Source organism: Microtus oregoni, unplaced genomic scaffold (genome assembly GCF_018167655.1).
Source record: "Microtus oregoni isolate MIOR12 unplaced genomic scaffold, Mior012 000000F_ref0000247, whole genome shotgun sequence".
Taxonomy (NCBI): domain Eukaryota; kingdom Metazoa; phylum Chordata; class Mammalia; order Rodentia; family Cricetidae; genus Microtus; species Microtus oregoni.
The window spans coordinates 29,170,457-29,191,446 of record NW_024543059.1 but is presented as its reverse complement, the minus strand read 5'-3'; the positions used below and the strand labels follow the sequence as shown (position 1 = coordinate 29,191,446).

The following is a 20,990-nucleotide window of genomic DNA, read 5'->3' as shown; positions in this document are numbered from 1 at the left end:
ATTGGCTGTAATCAGCCTTCTTGGGGACATTGAAGTCTCATTGGCTGTAATCAGCCTTCTTGGGGACATTGAAGTCTCATTGGCTGTAATCAGCCTTCTTGGAGACACTGAAGTCTCCATTGGCTGTAATCAGCCTTCTTGGGGACACTGAAGTCTCATTGGCTATAATCAGCCTTCTTGGGGACATGGTGCTGTCATGTTGTCACAAGGAACTTCTCGGTTTATAGGTCTGGGAAGGGTAGTTTGGATTGTGTTGTTTTCATCTTCTGCTTCCCTTTGGATTTCACTTCCCAGTCAGCTTGTGCCAGTTTATGTCCTGAGAAGCACATGGCACAGCCTGGCTAGGCCTGTCCCTGTCTACCTGCTGGGCTGTGTGGAGGAAAGGAAAGAAGGTAGAAGAGGAGGAGAGGGAGGACCGTGAACTTCTCTGGAGCTTCACAGGCTGTCTCGTGCACTGTGCTACTGCTGTGAAGAGACACCACTACCAAGGCAGTTCTTCTCAGGGCAGGCATTTAACTAGGGCTGCTTACACAGGCTTAATCCATTATCATCATGATGGGGAGCGTGACGGCACGCAGGCAGGCACCGGGGCAGCAGCTGAGAGCTACAGCCTGATCTGTAGGCAGGGCGAGCACAGTGGCCCTAGTGTGGGCTTTTTGAAACCTCAAAGCCCACCCCAGTAACACACTTCCTCCAAATCTCTCTCAAGTAGTGCCGCTCTCTGCTGACTAACATTCACATATGTAGGCTTATGGGTGCCCTTCTTACACAGACTTTGCTTTTGTTTGCCTACCTTCTTTCCATAGCCTACAAGACATGGATGCATAGTGATGGTGTTTCCCAAAGAGTAATAGTCGTTCTAGAAAATACTTAATTGTTCTGTATTTTTCTCATGTTCAAATTTTAATTTTATGAGAATTGACCACATCATACATGTACACTGAGAGGGATTATCAGTGCCTCCCATGATGCCATCCAACTAAGTGGAGCGCATATTAAGAGGAGATAAATGTGTTTCAAACATTTATGAGGTTCTCAGAGTACATCATTGTGTTTTAAGTATGGGACTTTTTTTCCTTTTTAAGAAGTTAGTTGTGGTGGTAGGGTGCACGTGTGCATGTGGAGGCCAGAGAACTTCAGGTACCATTCCCCAGACACGTATGCTATTTTATTTTGAGATAGGGTGTGCTAGTGGCTTAGGCTAGGCTGGCTAACCTGTGAGCTCCAGAAATCTACTTGCCTCTGCTTCCCCAGCCTGGGGATTGGAAGCAGGTGCCACCATCTCAGCTTTGTTCATGGGTTTTGGGGTCAAAAGCAGGTCCTCATGCTTCAGTGGCAGAAACGTTACCTACTAAGTTGTCTTCCAACTTTTTGAAATTAAGTTCTTAATTTTGAAAATAATGGGTTTCATAATTTCTTACATATGTGCCTTTATATTTCTTTCCAGTTCATCCCCAGCTCCCACATTCCTCTCCCATTCCTTCTGTCCCCTCTAATGGTCTCCTCTCACAAGAACCCTGCTTTCATGGCAGGTGTGCTCCATGACCTTTTCCCTCTTCCCTCTCCCTTCAAGTTTTTCCTCCCCGTCACGTTCCCCTTCCTAGTTCTATGACCTTCACAAACATACACCCCTCACACATTTAAATCCAGGTCCAATGTATGAAAGGACATGTCGGATTGGTCTGTTTAAGTCTGGCTCGTGCGTCGCTTAACAGAATGATTTCCAGCTCCATTATTTTTCTGCAAATGTCATGATTTTATTTTCCTTTACTGCTGAATAAAATTCAACTGTGTATACGGACCACATTTTAGTTACCTAGTCATTGGTTGATGGATAGTATCTTAGGGTTACTATTGCTGTGATAAAGCACATGACCATAAGCAGCTTGGGAAGAAAGGATTTATTTTGCTTACACTTCCACATCACTGTTCATCACTGAAGAAAATCAGGGCAAGAACTCAAATAGGGCAGGAACCTGGAGCCAGAGACCATGGATGAGTGTTGCTTGTTGTCTTGCTCCTCATGGTTTGCTCGGTTTGCTTTCTTATAGCACCCAGGACTACCATCCCTGGAGTGGCACCAACTACAGTGAGTGGGTCCTCCCACATCAACGATCAGTTAAGAAAATGTCCCACAGGCTGTTACAAGGAGAGGCTGCTTGTTTGTCCCAGCCACCTGGATAGTTTAGCCCCAAAATAACCATACAGAAACTGTATTAATTAAATCACTGCTTGGCCCATTAGCTCTAGCTTCTTATTGGTTAAGTCTTAATTTAACCCATTTCTATTACTCTGTGTATGGCCATGTGGCAGTGGCTTACCAGCAAAGCATGTCTATCTCTGGCAGCGGATCCATGGCACCTCCCTGACTCTGCTTTCTTCCTCCCAGAATTCAGTTCTGTCTTCTCCGCCTACCTAAGTTCTGCCCTATCAACAGGCTAAGGCAGTTTCTTTATTCATTAACCAATATAAGCAACAGACAGAGGGGCTCCCACATCAACAGCCCAATCTGGTGGGCATTTTCTTAGTTGAAGTTGAGCTACTGTGAGTAGAGCAGCAGTGAACATGGTGAGCACCGGACTCATGCATGACCTCTTTCTCTCCTATTAGCCTTCCAGAATACTTTGTCGTGCCAAGTTCATTAGCAGACCAAGACCTGAAGATCTTCTCCCATTCTTTTGTTGGAAGAAGGATGCCAGTAAGTGACTTCTGTTGGATGTTATTGATGCTAATATCCACTGTTTCTGTCCAGTTAAATGAGGATTCTGCCTGTCTCCTAGTTCTGGTGCTGGAGCCACTCTAACGGCAGTGCTCTTGTGCGAATGGCCTTCATCAAAGATGCGCTGCAGCAGAGGAAGATTGACCAGAGGTAAGGGAGGAAGGGCAGTCAGTGTACTTGGTATCGTAGACCTACTACTTGGAAATAGTTGGTATCACCATACATTCTATGCAGTGATTACCATTTTGCAAAGAATGAATATACTTGAAAAGTTTAAATCCCCTGATAATTATGCTGCTGCCTGTGTAATAAGTCAGATCAGTTGAATTAGTAAGTCCAGGTTTAATCTGAGCAGAGCAAAGCAACTCCTGGGTGATCCTTGGGAAGGCAGGGGAGGAATCAAATGGCAAATATGGCTACCAGGTCTTATGTAGCCTGTAGGCATGGTCTTGAGCAGCCCCAGGGAGGGGCTGACTTTTGGCAGGCTTTCTCAGAATCAGGGTTTGGAATGGGAGGAGTGAGACCAGAGCGTAGAATGATGCCTCTAGCTGGAGATCCCTAACATCCCAAGCTTTTTGGGCATATATGGACAGCCATAGGACTTCCACCTAAACAATACTAAATTCATCTTTGTTTGATACAACACTTTCCTTTAACATACTTTCAATGTACAGCTATTTCCACTTGACATACTTTAGGATAAATCAAACTTCTTTCAATTTCATGTGTCTTGTTTAGGTCTATGAAGTCAAAATAGTTCAGAAAATGGTTTTAATGGATTTGCAAAACAAGTAACCTTCCTATCACTGGTAGGAAGCTGCTCTCAGGTGCACTCATAGCCATAGACTCATAGTTGACCTGGGTTACCACAGCTGACCACAGTTCTCGATGCTCTTGGTCCTTGCTGGCCCTGTGCTGTCCATAGGCCTGTCCTGTTCTCTCTAAACATCATCTGAAGGTCTTCTGATCTATGTTCCTTTCTACATGAGGTCGCTGAAGATCATGGCTTTAATACACATTAATACTGTCTCTAGCTGATGCCTTCCATGTGGACATCTTCAAGGCCCTTTATATATCTAAAGCCAAACTCCAGGCTATGACCACCATGCCTCCCAGCCTGATGCTTTCCTCCTCCTTTCCTTTCTCCATCTGTAGCCCCTTGTGATTTTGACACTTTTTTTTTCAGAAATCTTATAAACCCAAATATTGCCTAGGTTCAGCCCTAGTGTGTTATCAGTGCTGTCATTTTCTCTTTCTGTGTCGCATTTCATGGGCTCTAGCCACCTGTAAATTACTGAGTCTTTTCACTGTCCTTCACTGTCCTGACAGACATTTCACAAGCTCTTCCCTCCTGGGTCACCTTCTTCATGCTCCTTCTGAATACTCTGCACCCCACCAACTTGGCTCTCATCATCAGTGAGTTCTGAGGCCTCACTCTTAGGCATTCTCTGGGTTTTTTTCGGTTTTCCATTTGATTTATGTAATGGCTGTTCAATTACTGCCTGTCTTCCTCGCTAGGCCCCATAGGGTGACACCATCATATGGTTAGCTTAGGAAGTATAAAATACTTCAGAATGAATATGGTCTATACTGAAATGGATGAGCAGATTCTAAAGGATTTTGTTTTCACTAGGATTTGCAATGCGATAACTAAAAGTCATCCACAAAGAAGTGACGTTTACAAGTCAGATCTGGACAAGACCTTGCCCAATATCCAAGAAATACAAGCAGCATTTGTAAAACTAAAGCAACTGTGTGTAAATGGTAACGACATTTTATTTTGTGCATGTATATAATGAATGGGAATAAAGAATTACGTGGGAACTATCAGGAAAAATGATGTTCGTTAAAGATATGTAGGTACATCTAAGGAGAGACCCAACCTCTAGAAAATGAAGTTTAAACCTCTTTTGGTTTGGGAGAGGAAAAAGCCAAACCTGCGAAATGTCCCCCAAGTTGTGAAAGATACTGACTACCTTAAAGAAGCATTTCTCGCACACATAGATACCTGAGAGTTCGGTGCGTAAGCTTGGGCTAGTGGCTCAGCTCGGCATGTGTCGCCTGTGTAACCCGGAGTTTTAATTTAAGGAGACTAGGTGGTCACACTGCTCTGGGCAGGATGTCCTAGGAAAGCATCTTTGGAGTAGAGTGGGCTCTCGGAGAGAAGCCCTGTGTCTCTTGAGCATGGGGAGAACTGGCTTTGTGGCAGGGCATGGATGATGAGTTGGCATTGTTGGTGTAGGAGAGCTTAGCAAGAGTGGGGCCTTGAATGGTTGTGTCCACCCTGGGCAGGGCAGTGTTTGACTCCAGGGCTGTATACACACAGAGCTGACACTGGCAGCTGTGAAGGTGCAGAGAAGTGGTTAGGGATGGGACCTGAAGCAGCAATGCTCTAGAGTGGGCCTTAGTCTAGGCATCGCTTTCTGGGGAGCCAGGAGTCACCAGCTCTCAGAACACAGTGTTAACTGTACTTGCCAGGATTTCCTTGAAAAGGCCAAAAGTAGAAGACAGGACCTAGGGAGGGCTTTTTTCTGTTTCCTTCTAGAACTGTAACATGTCATTTTAGTGCAGCGGCCCATACCTGTGACCCCAGCATTTGAGAGAGTGAAACAAGAGGACCCAGAGTTGGAGTCCAGTCTGGGCTTTGTGGCAAGACACTGTTTTAAAAACAAACAACAATCAGAATGTGTCTTCCCAAGGGTTTATTGAAGTGAAAATGTGCTAATTATTGAATATGCGCGGGATATCACTTAACTCTTAGTTGATTATGTGAAACCAGCTTAAAGAGATTAATGGCATTGTGTGTGTGTTACAGAGCCCTTTGAAGAAACTGAAGAGAAATGGTTGTCGTCACTGGAAAGTACTCGGTGGTTAGAATATGTCAGGTTTGTTTAACTTTTCATTTTGAAATAATTATGAGCTCCCATGAAGTAAAAGATAGTACAGAGAGCCCTGTGCCCCTCACCTAGCATTCCTCAGGGTAACTTCTTGTCGAACTGGAGCACAACATACAAACCAGAAAATAAACACTGCTATGATCTGTACATGTCATTAGTACCTATTCCAGTTCACCTTCTCCCATCTTCCCTAATCCATGACTCTGACATGTGCTATTCCATCTTCACTCTATAGTTTGGTTTCCTGAACATTACGTAAACCAACCTCTTTTTTAAAAAAAAAATTACGATTTATTTATTTTTATTTTATATGCATTGATGTTTTGCCTGCATATCTGTGCGAGGGTGTTGGATCCCCTGGAACTGGAACTGTAGACAGTTGTGAGCTTTCTGGTGGGTGCTGGGAATTGAACCCAGGTCTTCTGGAAGAACTGCCACTGCTCTTAACCGCTGAGCCATCTCTCCAGTCCCAGCCTCTTTTTTAAATATAGGGTTGATGAATTTCACTGATATTATTCCCTAAAGAATCATTCCTGTTAATACCAGAGAAGATCACAAAGGTTGAAAGTATGTATATATATGGTAGATGATGGGTTTTGCGTGATTGTAAACCCTTAAGATTTATTTATGCAGGCGGCAGGATGTCTCTGCAGGCAAAGGCTTGTACATGGTAGATAGTTGATATTTAACAGTGTTTTTCCTCTTTCTTTCTTTTCAGAGCTTTTCTTCAACACTCAGCAGAACTTGTATACATACTAGAAAGCCAGCGTCTCTCTGTAGTCCTACAAGGTAATTAAAATAATTCCTGAGACTACTAGGGCGGCCTACTGTGGCCGTCAGCTGTTTATGCTAATGTAACTAGTGTCCAGTCGTACTGGCACAGACCTGCTGGAGAACAGAAAGGCAGACTCTCCCACTTAGTAAGTCCTTTATCTTTCCTAAGAAGTGGGTCTGGCCCTGGCTGGACTGATTCTTGGCACTAGTTTGGCTAAGGCATCCTCTCTAATCTATTAAATTTGCAATTAAAATTACTATTTTTCTAATTTAGACAAATTTAGCATAAATGCTTACTGATTCATACTAAATTGTGAACATAAAAAATAATTTGAGATCAAAAATTCAGATGAAATAGCCAATAATTTTCTTCTTTATAAAATTAATTAAATGTTTTCATTGATTTTTCCATCCCTACTGTAGTCTCCCCTCCCTCCTCTTTCTTTTTTTTTTATTTATTTATTAAGGATTTCTGCCTCCTCCCTGCAACCGCTTCCCATTTCCCTCCCCCTCCCCCTATCAAGTCCCCCTCCCTCATCTGCTCGAAGAGCAATCAGGGTTCCCTGACCTGTGGGAAGCCCAAGGACCGCCCACCTCTATCCAGGTCTCCTAAGGTGAGCATCCAAACTGCCTAGGCTCCCCCAAAGCCAGTACGTGCAGTAGGATCAGAAACCCACTGCAATTATTCTTGAGTTCTCAGTATTCCTCATTGTCCGCTATGTTCAGCTAGTCCGGATTTATCCCATGCTTTTTCAGACCTAGGCCAGCTGGCCTTGGTGAGTTCCCGATAGAGCATCCCCATTGTCTCAGTGTGTGGGTGCACCCCTCGTGGTCCTGAGTTCCTTGCTCGTGCTCCGTCTCCTTCTGCTCCTGATTTGGACCTTGAGATTTCTGTCCGGTGCTCCCATGTGGGTCTCTGTCTCTGTCTCCTTTCATCGCCTGATGAAGGTTAATATTCATGAGGATGCCTATGTGTTTGTCTTTGGATTCACCTTCTTATTTAGCTTCTCTAGGAACATGAGTATTCTCATCGTATTGGGCTTGAGTCCCAGTTTCCCCACACAAAAAGGCTTTAGAAGTATGGAGCCTGTTTCACTAACACTTCTAAAGTGTGATTTTTAAACCATTTGTTGAGGTGTGATGCACATTGACTATACTGATAACTTAGCAAATAGAAAGCTTAGGTTTTCTGTTTGTGATTTTGGTCACACATATGCAGTGTCACCCAAGTGGAGGTCCGAGGACAACCCCAGGTGCTGGCCCTTACCTTTTACCTTAGTGCTCCTCTTGTTCATAGCTGTGTAAGAGGTGCACTGGCCTGAGACTTCTGGGCTCTCCTGGCTCTGACTGTCTCCCAGCAGGGGTGCTGGGAATTACAGATGCTTGTACTACTTTATAGGCTTTTACAGGTTCCAGTGACCCAAACGCACATCATCAGGTCTATAAAGCAAGACCTTTGCCCATTGAGTCATCGCCCCAGTTCCCCAGTCAAGTGTTGGAAATTTTTCATCACCCCAGTTGGGTATTTTTTTGGTGAAGAGGCAGGGATGGGGACAGGCAGTTGAGTCAGGGTCTGACAATGCAGTCTTGGTTGGCTTGCTTGAAACTTGCTCTGTAGACCAGGCTAGTCTTGAACTTGCAGAGATCTGCCTGTATCCTAGCACCAACTCACTAGGCTATTTTCTGTCTCTGTAGATAGGCCTTTTCTAGATAGTTCATATAATTGGAATCACACAGTATGTTAGCTATTAGTCTATGGCCTCTTTCATTTACCCTAGCGTTTATGATGTTCATGAGTGTCATGTGTATTTTTAAAAGTGTATCCGATTGTTTGTAAATCAGTTTATCTATTTACCTGTTGATGGACACTAGGTTGTTTCCATATGGGTACTGTCACTGAGTCTGTGGCTGTGAATATTGACACAGATGTATTTTGGAAGACATGGTTTTAGGTTGCTAGGTTATGTTGCATATCCATGTCCATCTTGTAAGGATCCGCTAAACTATGCTCTGGAATGGCTGTGTTATTGGACTTGGGGATCACAATTTGTGCCCCAAATCAGGTCCAGCCATTCGTCCTCAATGAGCCAATAAAGAGTCAAATTAAAAGTGGAAAGCAGGAAAAGAAGGACAAAGAGATCCAGTAACTGCTCAAGTCCATCTGACTGGGTTCTAACATGAGATCAAAATCAAATAGAGGGCCAAGCATGCACATATCTAAGCAGTCCTGGTCAAGGTGTGGTCCCACCAACACTGACCCAATACTGCCTGGGCTTCAGTCTCATTCTCTATGGTGTCTGACAAGTGGTAGAACAGTGTGAAGTCTCTTCCTAGGAAACAAGCTCACCCTCTGATAGCACCTTTTTCTTTTCCCAGCTTAGGATTCCTGGGGAAATTCCCATGTCCTTGGGGTCCATTGTTTCAACAGTCTGACAATCAGATAGAGAGACACACATATCTCCTTAGACTGTCTTCATTTCTGCCAGACTAGTTACTTCTGGACCACATTTTCTCTCTCTGCATGAATGAGGATGCTGATTCATCTCCATTCTCACCAGCACCATTGTCTATCTTACTCAGGTGCAGGTGAAGTGGTAGTACTTCATTGTGCTTTTCCTTTACGTTTCTCTAATGCGTTTCCTCTTTCTGTTGAGTTCTAAGCCTTCTGTATGTGTTCTGGATGCAAGCCCCTTTAATCCTACATGGTTTGTATTTTCTCTTACTGTGTCCTGTCTGTCCTTCCTTTTGGATTTTGAAATACTAATTTAAAAATTTTGAAGTATAACATGTATTTTTATGGATCATGTTTTTATATCCTATTCAAGAACTATTTGCCCAACTCAAGGTCATAGGGACATTTCCCTTTGTTTTGTTTTATAAAACTTCTATAGTTTTAGCTCTTAAAATTTAGGTCTTTGATCTATTTTGAATGAATTTGTGGGGGGGGGGGGAGAGAAGGTAAGAGGTTGAGAGAGAAAGATACATTAGATAAATAGATGATAGAGAGATATGTAGTAATTAGCTGCGGGTTGCATTCCGCCACCCAGCTCCCGCCACTGGCTAGCTTTACCCAAAATAACAACACACAAATTGTATTCTTTTAAACACTTCTTGGCCCATTAGCTCTAGCCCTTACTGGCTAATCCTGATATCCCGATCAACCCATTTCTAATAAACTGTGTAGCACCGGTCTTACTGGGAAGATTCTAGCCTACGTCCATCCTGGGTCAGAGCTTCATCAATCGCTTCTGCCTCAGAGAGCAGAGCTATGGCGTCTGCCCGGGAGAGGGGAGCATGGCATCTCTGAGCTCACTTCCTCTTCCTCCCAGCATTCTGTTCTGTTTACTCCTCCCACCTCTGTTTTAACCTATGAAGCCAAGCAGTTTCTTTATTACTTAACCAATGACCTTCCTCCATCAGAGATAGATGACAGAGAAATAGAGAAGGTAAGAAGTTTTGTATGTGGATATTAAGTAGCCCCAGCATCATTTGTTGAAAAGACTTTCATTTTTCCATTAAATTGCCTTGGTGCTTTCATGAAAAATCACTTGTAAATGCCAAAAGTTTATTTTTGTATCTTATTTCTTTGAGTTTATGTCAGTTCTTCATGCTACTACCACAGTATCTTGAGTGCTGTAGTTCTTCAGTACGCTTTAAAATTGAGACATTAACTATACATCTTGGCCTTTGAGATTGTTCTGGCTCTTCTGGGTTATTTATATTTCTGTGTAATTTCTAGGGTTCAAAGAAAAAGGACTACTGGAATGTTATATGAGCATGTTGACTCCATAGATCAGTTTAGGGAGAATGCCATCTGTGTGGAATTGACCAAACTGTGGAGTGAATGTCTCCCCACTTATTCTGGTCTTCCTTCATTTGTCAGCAGTGGTTCTAGACTTTACAAGGTTTACACTGATTCTTAAATCTCTTGAGTACATTTAAGGTATTTTTAGGTGTTTCTATGGTTACAGTGTTTCCTTAACTTCATTTCCAGGCTTATTGCATACTTGTTATATTCTGAGTTCTTGTGATCTTACTCATTTATCCTAGTGGTTATTTTCTGGATTTCTTAAAAATATTTTTCTTGTATGTGTATGATGTGTGTATGTGCACGTCCATGTGTGTTCATGTGTGTGGAGGCCAGAGATAAATGTTAGATGTCATTTTCAATCACCCTCCACCTTATCTTTTGACATAGTGTCTTTCATTGAATCTGAGCTCATGGATTTGGCTGGACTGGTTAGCCAGTGAGCTCCAGGGATCCACCTCTTTCTACCTACCCAGCACTGGGCTTATAGGTAACCACTCCCCTTTTTATGTGGGTGTTGAGGACTCAGGACCTCGTGCTTTCTTCTTGGCAAACATTTACCAATTGAGCCGTCTATCCTTCATCCTTGATCTTTAATATGCAGGAGTTATTTGTTGCCAACTGATGCCTTTAAGTTCTTTTTTATTTATTTATTTTTTATTTGAGACAGGGTTTCTCTGTGTATCTCTGGCTGTCCTGGAACTCACTCTGTAGACCAGGCTAACTTCAAACTCACAGAGATCTGCCTGCCTCTGCCTCCCCGAGTGCTGGGATTAAAGACATGCTCTTTTATTTCTTTTTTTTTTCTAATTATTTTGACTTACGCCTCTAGTATGATGTGCTGTAGAAGTATTGAGAGCAGACATCCTTGTTTCATTCCTAGTTTTAGGGGGAAGCATTCAGTTTTTTACCATTAAGGATGATATTAGTTGTAGGGGTTTGGGAGATGTTTCTGGTAAGGTTTATTTTAACCCCTAGTTCATTAAGAGTTTTTATTAGGAATAAATGTTGAAGTATGTCAGATGCTTGTTTGCTTCTAGATAATATTTTTATTGACTTTTGTTTTATTAATATGCTATTTTTACTTTGTCATGTGCTAAAGCAATCCTGCATTCCATAGAATAATTCCATAGAATAATTCCTAGAGTTTCATAGTAATTTGTTACATTAATATTTTATTCATGACTATTGCATCTATAATTGCAAAGTCCTACAGTTTTCTCATCATTTTGCCTGACTTTGATATCAAGGTAATTCTAGACTCGTTGAAAAGGACAATGGTTGGGCAAGATGCACAACTGTGATACTAGCACTTGGGACACAGAGACAGAGGTCCATTGCCACCCTGGCTTCACTGCGAGTTCGAGGCTAGTATGGGTTACATTGAGACCTTGTCTCAAAAGGCAAAAATCTGAAAAGGAAAATGGCTGTAAAGGGTGGGAAGAAAATGCTTGCCACCTTTTCATGTGATGGGAACAATTTCATTCCATCATTCACTTCTGAGTCATTGCCATGTACAGTAATTTGTCTTTGAAATATTGTGTTTATTTAATATCCTTGACAAAACAACAGTAGACTGTATTCTAGAAAGATGTTGTACACAGACTATTGAGATGTAGGAAATGTAAGCAAAGAACTACATCTGCCAACAGTGACATGTGAAAGCCCATCTATGGTCAGTGCTTGTGTCCTGCAACGAATTAGGATAAAATACTGTACTTGTTTGCCTCACTGATGACCTGCTTTAATACTTCTTTTGGTTCATATAGATCTCCAATTAAGAATAGAATATGAATTATATAAAAAATTATATGCTGGACTCCTCTAAAATTCTCTTACATAGACTACCTTGAAGGCAATTTAAGTATATACTGTTGAATTACCTAATTTATAGTCATGATTTCTCTTGATCATCATTTTCTTTCCATTTTATTGACAGAGGAGGAGGGAAGAGACTTGAGTTGTCTGGTAGCTTCCCTTGTTCAAGTGATGATGGATCCGTATTTCAGGACAATTACTGGATTTCAGAGCCTGATACAGAAGGAGTGGGTCATGGTAGGATACCAGTTCCTAGACAGATGCAACCACTTGAAGAGGTCAGAGAAAGAGGTAATCAGTATTTCCGCCTTACGAGACTTTCCTTTTAAAGTGTATGTTGTGGTGGTGGTGGTGGCGGGGGAGGAATGCATAGTGCCTGCCATGGGAGGTTAGAGGACAACTTTCAGAGGTCAGTTCTCTTCCATCATGAGATATTGGAATCAAACATAGGACTTCGTGTTCATGTGGTAAGTGCATTTACCCTCTGAGCCATTTCACAGGCCCCAAATTCGCACGTTTCAAATATGCATGAGATAAAATTTTGCCATTGTGAAAATGGTAAGGACCTTTTTCTTTAGTTTTTCAATATTGATTTAAGACATCCTAGCTTTGTTAGTTAAAGGCTAATAGATTGGAATCCAAATTGATGTAAAAGGTGACAATAGAGGCAGAGATGACGCTTGAACCCCTGACCTCTAGCATCTGAGAGAATAGAGCTGCTCTGCTCCCTCCAAGCTGTTTGCTGTGGGCTGTCTTGAAGTTTGTCTTCTTATCTCTGGGCCTTAAATATATAAGTTGGGTGTTTGGTTTCCAAGCAACACAGCCCAGTTGTCATAAAATCAAACCTAGTTTTTCTGCACCATAGTGAGTATTGCAACTATAGGAACACCATGGTCAGGCAACAACCTGACCTGCCGTGCTCGGTCCTAATGTCGGAGCACAAGAAACTGGGGAACAGGCAACATGAGCCTCCAAGCCTAAGTCCACAGTAAGTGATCTAGTGCTGATGAGGTGGATGGCAGAGACTTCTAAAGAATGGTTATGAGAGAGTGGAACCACAGAGGAGAGAGATGATTGAACACCAGATGTACTAACGAGAAACAAACAGCTGAATGTAATTAAAAGGCAATTCAGGAGATGAGAGGGAACTCAAGTGTCTCAAAAATTCACACTGAATTCTAGGAAACGAAACAATAAACTGAATAAACTTAGCAGCTTCCCAATAGATTGCGGCAAGTGAAGACAGGTTATCAGGCTATATAATATGATATATATATCAGGATAATAGGTAGATGAATTAGACAGTAGTGAAATGCAGTATTTGGGGGATATAATTTCAAAAAAACAACTGAAGAGTCGTGGACATTGAAGAATAAAAAGAGGTACAAGCCAGAGACTATTGAATAAAATAATGGCTGAAAGTTTCCCAAATTTTGGGAGATGGACATCCAGATACAGGAGGTTTTAGAACCTCAAGCACTTTTGACTGAAAAAAGATCTCCAGATATGATAATACAGCTTTTAAAAGGTGTGTGTGTGTTTATGAGTGCAGAGTCTGTGGTGGTCAGAGAGGGCATTAGGCTCTCCTGGAGCTGGAGTTATAGGTGATTGTAACGCCACCTGCTGTTGGTACTGAGAATTAAACTTGGATCCTGTGCCAGAGCAGTGACCTATATGCTTCTCTGTTTCTGTGATAAACACATAACCAAAGCAACTTGGGGAGGAAAGGGTTTATTTCATATTATGCTTCCAGAGAACAGCTGATCACTAAGGGAAGTCGAGGCAGAAACCATGAGGAATGCTGCTTAATGGCTTGCTTTCCATGGTTTGCTCTACTTTCTCCTCCTTTCCTTCCTTCCTTCCTTCCTTCCTTCCTTCCTTCCTATTTTCCCTTTCCTTTTTTTCTTTCTTTTTTTGGAGGGGTACCACGGGTTTGAAACAGGGTGTCTCCGTATAACCCTGACTGTCCTGGAACTTGTTCTGTAGAGAGGCTAACCTGCAACTCACAGAGATCCACCTGCTTCTGCCTCTTAGAGTCATGAGCTACCACTGCCCCACTCAAATTGCTTTCTTATACAACCCAGGACCACCCATCTAAGTACGGGACTGCTTTCAGTGGGTGGGCCCTCCTATATTGATACTTAAGTTTAAAGATGCTCCGTAGACATCCCCAGAGGCCAGTCTAATGTGGGAGTTGCTCAGTCAAGGTCACATTTTCCCAGGTGACTGTAGTTTCTTCCAGGCTCAGAAAAACTAACGAGTGCAAACAACAAATGCTCTTTTCACCATGGCATTGCTCTAGCACCATCAGAATATGTTTTAAAAAACTAAATGATCGGAAAAATGAAAACTATTGAAGGTTGCAGGACAGAAATGTCAAGTCTCATAGAAAGGCAAACCCATCATAATAGCAGGGGAATTCTGAGCAGAAACTCTAAAGTCCAGGCAGGCCTAAAATGATGTATTTTAGCTGGGCGGTGGTGGCGCACGCCTTTAATCCCAGCGCCTGGGAGTCAGAGACAGGCGGATCTTATTGAGTTTGAGGCCATCCTGGTCTACAGAGTGAGTTGTAGGACAGGCAAGACTGTTACACAGAGGGGAAAAAAAGATGTATTTTAAGCCCTGAAAGAAAACCAAAAAACAAACCCCAAACTATCAAACTAGGTTACTGTTACCAGCAAAATTATGCTTCATAATCAAAGGACAAATAAAGACGATAAGAAGTAAAGATCATAAGCTAAAATTCATAAGCATTCCTTGCAGATAGTACTGAGAGAAATCCTCTACACAGGGGAGGAAACAATAAGTCTCACTAGAAGATTTGATAAGAGTTGGAGAATGAATCAAGAATTACAACAGGAGCTGGGCCGTGGTTGCACAAGCCCTTAATCCCAGCACTTGGGAAGCAGAAACTGCAGATCTCTGAGCTCAAGGCCAGCCTGGTCTAAAAGAGCTAGTCCCAGGACAGCTAGGACTACACAGAGAAACCCTGTCTCAAAAAAAAAATATTACAACAGATGACAGGAGTTAATTCATAATTTTATTTTTTTTAATATTTATTTATTATGTATACAATATTCTTTCTGTGTGTATGCCTGAAGGCCAGAAGAGGGCACCAGACCTCATTACAAATGGTTGTGAGCCACCATGTGGTTGCTGGGAATTGAACTGAGGACCTTTGGAAGAGCAGGTGATGCTCTTAACCGCTGAGCCATCTCTCCAGCCCCATAATTTTAAATAGTAACTCCCAATCTTAATGATTTCAAGTCACTAACTGAACAAAGCAGAATGTCAAAGTGTTGGATTAAAAAACAAGACCCAAGTATTTGCTGCCTGCAATAAATATACCAAACTGTTAAAGATAAAATACAGTCTGGAAGTGAAAAGACAGGAAAAGATATTTCATGGAAATGAAATCTTTAAGTAAGGACTCACTCTATTCGCATCTAACAAAGCAGACTTCAAAATCAGTTAAAGACAAAGTTACTTCATTGATTAAAATGAACAATTCATCAAAATACATAACAGTTATAAACATCCACGGATCAAATGCTGGAAACATTACTGGACATAAAAGCTGATCCCAATACAACAATTATAGATGGCATCCATACACCTTGGTTACAGCACGAATATAAAAATGTCCCTTGTAGGTTTCTGTGTTGGAACAATCGATCCTCAGACGACAAGTTCTTTTTATTTCTTTTTTTTTGTTTGTTTGTTTTTGTTTTTTAACGGAAACTTTTGGAGGTGAATCCTCACTAGAAAGATGAATCACTAGGGTAGGTCTTGAGTTTATAACCTGAGCCAATCTCTTACCCTCCACTTCCTGTTCTATGGGACAAGCCACTGCCACGCTTCTGCTTCTGAAGAGCCATCTGCTCTGTGGCATCTTCTCCACTATAATGGATTTTATCACTTCAAGCCACCAACAAAATAAATCCCCTGTGGGGCGCTTCTCTTCAGCAATGAGAAAACTAAGTAACAGAAATTTGGTAGCAGTAAGTGGAGCCATTGCTGGCATGAACCTGCTTTTGGAAGTGGTGTTCTGAAGGAACTTTGAAAAGTTTGGAGGTCCAGTATAAGAGCCCTAGAACTCACTAAACACAGCTTAATTGGGCATTCTAGTGTGAGCGGGAAAGACAAGTGTAGACACACGGAGAGTGCAGACCATGCTTACAGGGTTTCAGAAGGGAACAAGGACTAAAACCGTTCGTGTAGTAGTCTGAAAACTTGAATAAGACAGAACTCAAAGGTAATGGGCTAATTGGTTTGGCAGAGGAAATTTCAAGACAGAAGAATATTCAGGCTGCAGAATGGTTATTGTTCACTTTGTTTACCCAGATTTGCAGTGAGAGAGCAAAAAGTGGAGCAGGAAGATGTTAAAATTGTACTTCTGGCAAGGGAAGGAGTGATCTGGTTTCAGTTGTGGACAGAAATGTGCAGCTTGATGAGGAAAAGAGCTTGAACCAGATTCAGTTGGGGACAGAATTACTGCAAAATGGCTGTGATTCTTAAAAACATTAATGTCATGAAGGAGAAACCTTGAATTTTAAAAAACGGTAAGAAAGGTGCTTTGGGGGCAAGGCCTCACCCGTTGCAGATTCACTTGAAAGGACAGGGCTTAGAGCACCCTACTGGCAAATGGTAGCCATGAAAGTGCTTTCCTGGGTTCCGTGACCAAAATACCTGATTTTCAACTGTGATCCAAGGGATTCAAGCTACACCTTGAGCTGTCAGTGGACTTGGCATTGTCCACATGGTGATAGTTTTACAGACATGCAAAATGCAAGAGGGGGTGGGCTGTTAAATGAAGGTTTGCACCGATTTTTGATAAAGCCATTTTATTTCCTGTGAGAACCCCTAAGTGTGCTATATCTGAAGCTGTGAAGCTGTGAAATCTAAGTTAGTGGGCACTCCAGGATATTGGAGATGCCAACAAACTGCAGGCATGTTGTGGAACTGATCCAAGGGAGAGGTCATAAGTGTTAGAGGCACCAGAGTTGGAGGCAGGGCTATAAACTCCCATCTAAGCACACATAAGTGAGCACAAACCCCAAGTGCCAGGGCCAGAGCCACTTTACCCTGCTGGTTTTCAACCTTACTTTGGTACAATTTTTCACTTGTTTCTGTTGCTTTGCTCCATTCCTGTCTTATGAGCAGGAATGTCTATTCTTTTCCAGTCTTTCTTGGCGGTAGCTTATTCTCTAATTTCATAGGGGTTCATCAGTAGAAGTTTACCGGGAATCTCAGAAGTCACTGGGCTTTAAACTTTCAAATAACGTTAAAGCTGTGAGACTAGGGGACTTAGGAGCTGGACTTAATGCATTTTGCGCTGAGTGAGCCATGAACCTATGAGGACCACTGGCAGAATGTTGTGGTTTGCATGTGAATGTTTCTAATAGGTTCATATAGTCGGACACTTGGTCCAGCTCTATAGCTGTTTTGGAAGGCTTTGGGATCTTTAGGTGAAGCCTCACTATAGGAAGTGACTTGCTAATGCTGGGCTTTGTGGGTCATAGCCTGGCACCACTTTCTGTCTATTCCCTGATTTCTGATCCACGTACATGTGAACTGGCAGCTGCCACAACTGTCACACCTGTCTGCTACCATGCTTTCCCCATCGTGGACTAGGCTCCTTCAAACTGGGAGCCAAAATAATCCTTTCCTTCCATAGATGGCTTTTGTCAAGTATTCGAGTTCAGTGATGAGAAAAGCAACTGACACACCTTCTCCTGAATTCATAGGTCATTCAGAAGAATAAGAACAAAACCAGCAGAATTAAACTGCATTACAGAGCAAATACATTTAATAGACATCTACAGGGTATTGTACCTAATAGCTACAGGATATACATTTTTCTCAGCAGCTCATGGAACTTTCTCCAAAATAGATCCATTTTAGGACACAGCATTCTTAAAAAATGAAAAAAAAATAGAAGCAATGCTAGCAGTAGCATGATACCTAACTTCAGATCATACTGTAGAGCAGAGATAGCAAAACAGCACTGGGCTGGCACAAAAGGGCACACAGACCAACAGGAAAGAAACAGCCGACTAAGGTAAGTGCATCAACTGCAACTGTGTGCTGAGAGCATACGCTGAAGAAAAGATGGCCTCTTTAGTGAGTCGTTGCTGGGAAAACCAGATTACCCACATTTGGAAGACTGGAAAAAAATCAATTCAAAGTGAATCAAAGACCGTATAATATAATATATTATAATATAATATAGTAGATATAAAGTATTGAAGCCACTAGCGGAAGGCATACAGGAAGTGCAGGCAGAGGCCGTCAGTGCTACATGGATGAGGGTAGAGGCGACTCTTATGCTGTGCTGCGGGCATGTAAATTAGTGAAGCTCTCATAGGAATCAGTGTGGAAGTTTGTCTTAGAGACACCATGACCAGAGCAACTATTAAAAATGAAAACATTTAACTGAGGTGGTAGCTCACAGTTCAGAGGGTCAGTTCATTATCATCATGGTGGGGAGCATGGCAGCGTGCAGGAAGACGTGGTGCTGAAGCTGAGGGTGCTATACACCTTGCAGGCATCAGGAAGTAGACTGACACACTGCGTGGTACCCTGAGCATATAAAAACCTCAAAGCCTGCCCACACAGTGACACGCTTCTTCCAACAAGGTCAAATCCACTCCAACAAAGCCATACCTACTAATAGTGCCACTTCCTGTGAGGTTATGGGCGTCAATTATATTCAAACAACCACAAGGTTCCTAAAAATCTAAAATAGGAACTATCTTATGATCCAACTATGCCACTTCTTGCTGTATACCATGAGGGTCAAAGGTCACATCCAAAAGAGATACTGCCCAGGCTCAGTGTGAGGTCAGCTTAGGTGCCCTCATCCCAATTGAATGGTAAGGAAAATCCAGCGTGTAGGTATACAAGACATAGCAGTGTACCATAAGAAAGAAGGAACTATGGGGCAACTGGAGATCATGATGGTAAAGCAAAATAAGCCAGACTTGGGAAGACAGAGCACACTTTCTCCTCTGGGGAGAGACTGCTGGGGAATAGGCAGGGGTAAGTGTAAGAGGGCAGGTGGAAACAGTCCACTTCTACATGTATGGAAGTGCCATTATGCAATCCCCTATTGTATAGAATTGAATGCTAAGAATATCCTAGCTAGCTCAAATCATCTTTGGAGTTTCACATTTCCTGAAAATAGGCCATAACAGTTAGACCCGAGATTTTGCAAGGAACATCTTCATAACAGCTGTGTGGCTTCCTGGGCTCCCTGTTTAGCTGCAGAAGATCCTGTAGTACTTTGGAGGCCACACAGCTAGGTTGGCTCCTTTACTGTTGTTTCAGAAAGCACCGTCGACTAGTGGCAGTGCCCCCCAGGAGTCCTCAGTGTGGCCTAGGGCTGATGCCAACAGCTTCAGGAAACTTGGGGAATTTCCTGGATGAGAACATGGTCATTGGCTGACCAGTTTGTGTTGCTCTGTAGAACCACTTGCCGGCTGTTTAAACACACAGCCTGCTCCTCCACATTGGTACAAGGCGACACACTCATTTGTCTGCTCTTACCATATTTGCTAAGCAAAGAAGAGTTACTTTTTTGTTTTGTTACGTTTTCTGAGACAGGGGTTCTCCGTGTAGCCCTAGCTGTCCTGAAACTCCCTTTGTAGATCAGGCTGACTTCAAACTCTACCTCCAAAGTGCTGGGATTAAAGGCACATGCCACCACCGCCCAGCACCATTTTTTTTTAAATTAAATGTGTGTCTTGACATAGATAGGTTTGATCTATATGCATGGCCTTAGCTCAGCTCAGCCAAGTGTTTGAGGCTTAGATGTTTTCTTGTTAGCTTCTTTAGTACCAATAATCAATCAGGGAGTACATGTGACAACCAGAGGACAGCACTAAATAATCCCTTTCTCTGTCCGTATTTGCCAGTCTCCTTTATTCTTGCTCTTCTTGGACACCACTTGGCAGCTGCTAGAGCAATATCCAGCTGCCTTCGAATTCTCTGAGGCATACCTAGCAGTGCTGTGTGACAGCACCCACATCTCACTCTTCGGCACCTTCCTGTTCAACTCTCCTCATCAGCGGGTGAAGCAAAGCACGGTAAGTGCCATGCTGGCTGCGGCTACTATTTGTGCATATGGGTGTGTACAGTTTGTGTCTAGTATGTATGCACACCCTCACATGTGTGTGCAGGTGCCTGTGAATTTGAAGGCCTGAAGTTAACATCTGGTGTCTGCCGCAGTCACTTTCCACCCTGTTTTCTTGAGGCAAGTCTTTTACAGACCTGGAGCTCCCTGTTCTGCTTTTCTGGCTAGTCGACTTGCCATAGGAATTCTCCATGTCTCTTGAGTTTTGGGATCATAGATTGCCACCATACCTACCTTACCCTGTTCTAGGGATCCAAATTCCGGTCCTCATGCTTGCATGCACAGCCAGTGCTTTATCCAGTGAGCCATCTATCTGGTGTCTCCTCTGCCCCCTCTTTCAACTTTGAAATATAATTGAACTACAGTTCACTACATGTTTAAAATGTGACTTAAAATTATTACCATTCAAAATTATTTCAGAATGCATTAAAAGAATCTTTCTTTTTTAATGAACATTTTGTTTTCCTCTGTAAATTGTTCATAATAAATGTGTTTAAGGATATCAATTACTTTAATCACCTTAAATAGTCTTTTGGATTTTTTGATGGACCATCAAACACAGTACATACTACTGCGTTATAGCCCTAGCTCAAACACAGTACATGCTACTGTGTTATAGCCCTAGCTCAACACCTCCCCACTGACATCTTTTATTTTTCCTTCCAATTTTGAAACAATGTCTATCAGTTACTTGAACAGACCTTGACATGGCAATCCCTAAACCTCAGCTTCCTGCATAGCTGGGCTCACAGTACTGAGCCGGCTGCCTTGCTTGTGCTTTTGAGTTACTCCTTGTACATCTGAGTTGTTGATCAATAGCTGAAGATATTTATTTCCTGA

The 20,990-nt window shown here is 42.4% G+C and overlaps 1 protein-coding gene across 1 annotated transcript in view; it reads left to right on the top strand.

The window, feature by feature from the left end:
• Mtmr10 (myotubularin related protein 10) overlaps positions 1 to 20,990 on the top strand; it is a 57,132-nt gene that overhangs the window by 28,530 nt on the left and 7,612 nt on the right. The window contains exons 8-14 of the mRNA XM_041655338.1: positions 2,611 to 2,698; positions 2,781 to 2,869; positions 4,353 to 4,483; positions 5,535 to 5,604; positions 6,335 to 6,405; positions 12,138 to 12,307; positions 19,933 to 20,103. Coding sequence (XP_041511272.1) covers positions 2,611 to 2,698; positions 2,781 to 2,869; positions 4,353 to 4,483; positions 5,535 to 5,604; positions 6,335 to 6,405; positions 12,138 to 12,307; positions 19,933 to 20,103 — 790 coding nt within the window. The remainder of the gene's footprint in view (positions 1 to 2,610; positions 2,699 to 2,780; positions 2,870 to 4,352; positions 4,484 to 5,534; positions 5,605 to 6,334; positions 6,406 to 12,137; positions 12,308 to 19,932; positions 20,104 to 20,990) is intronic.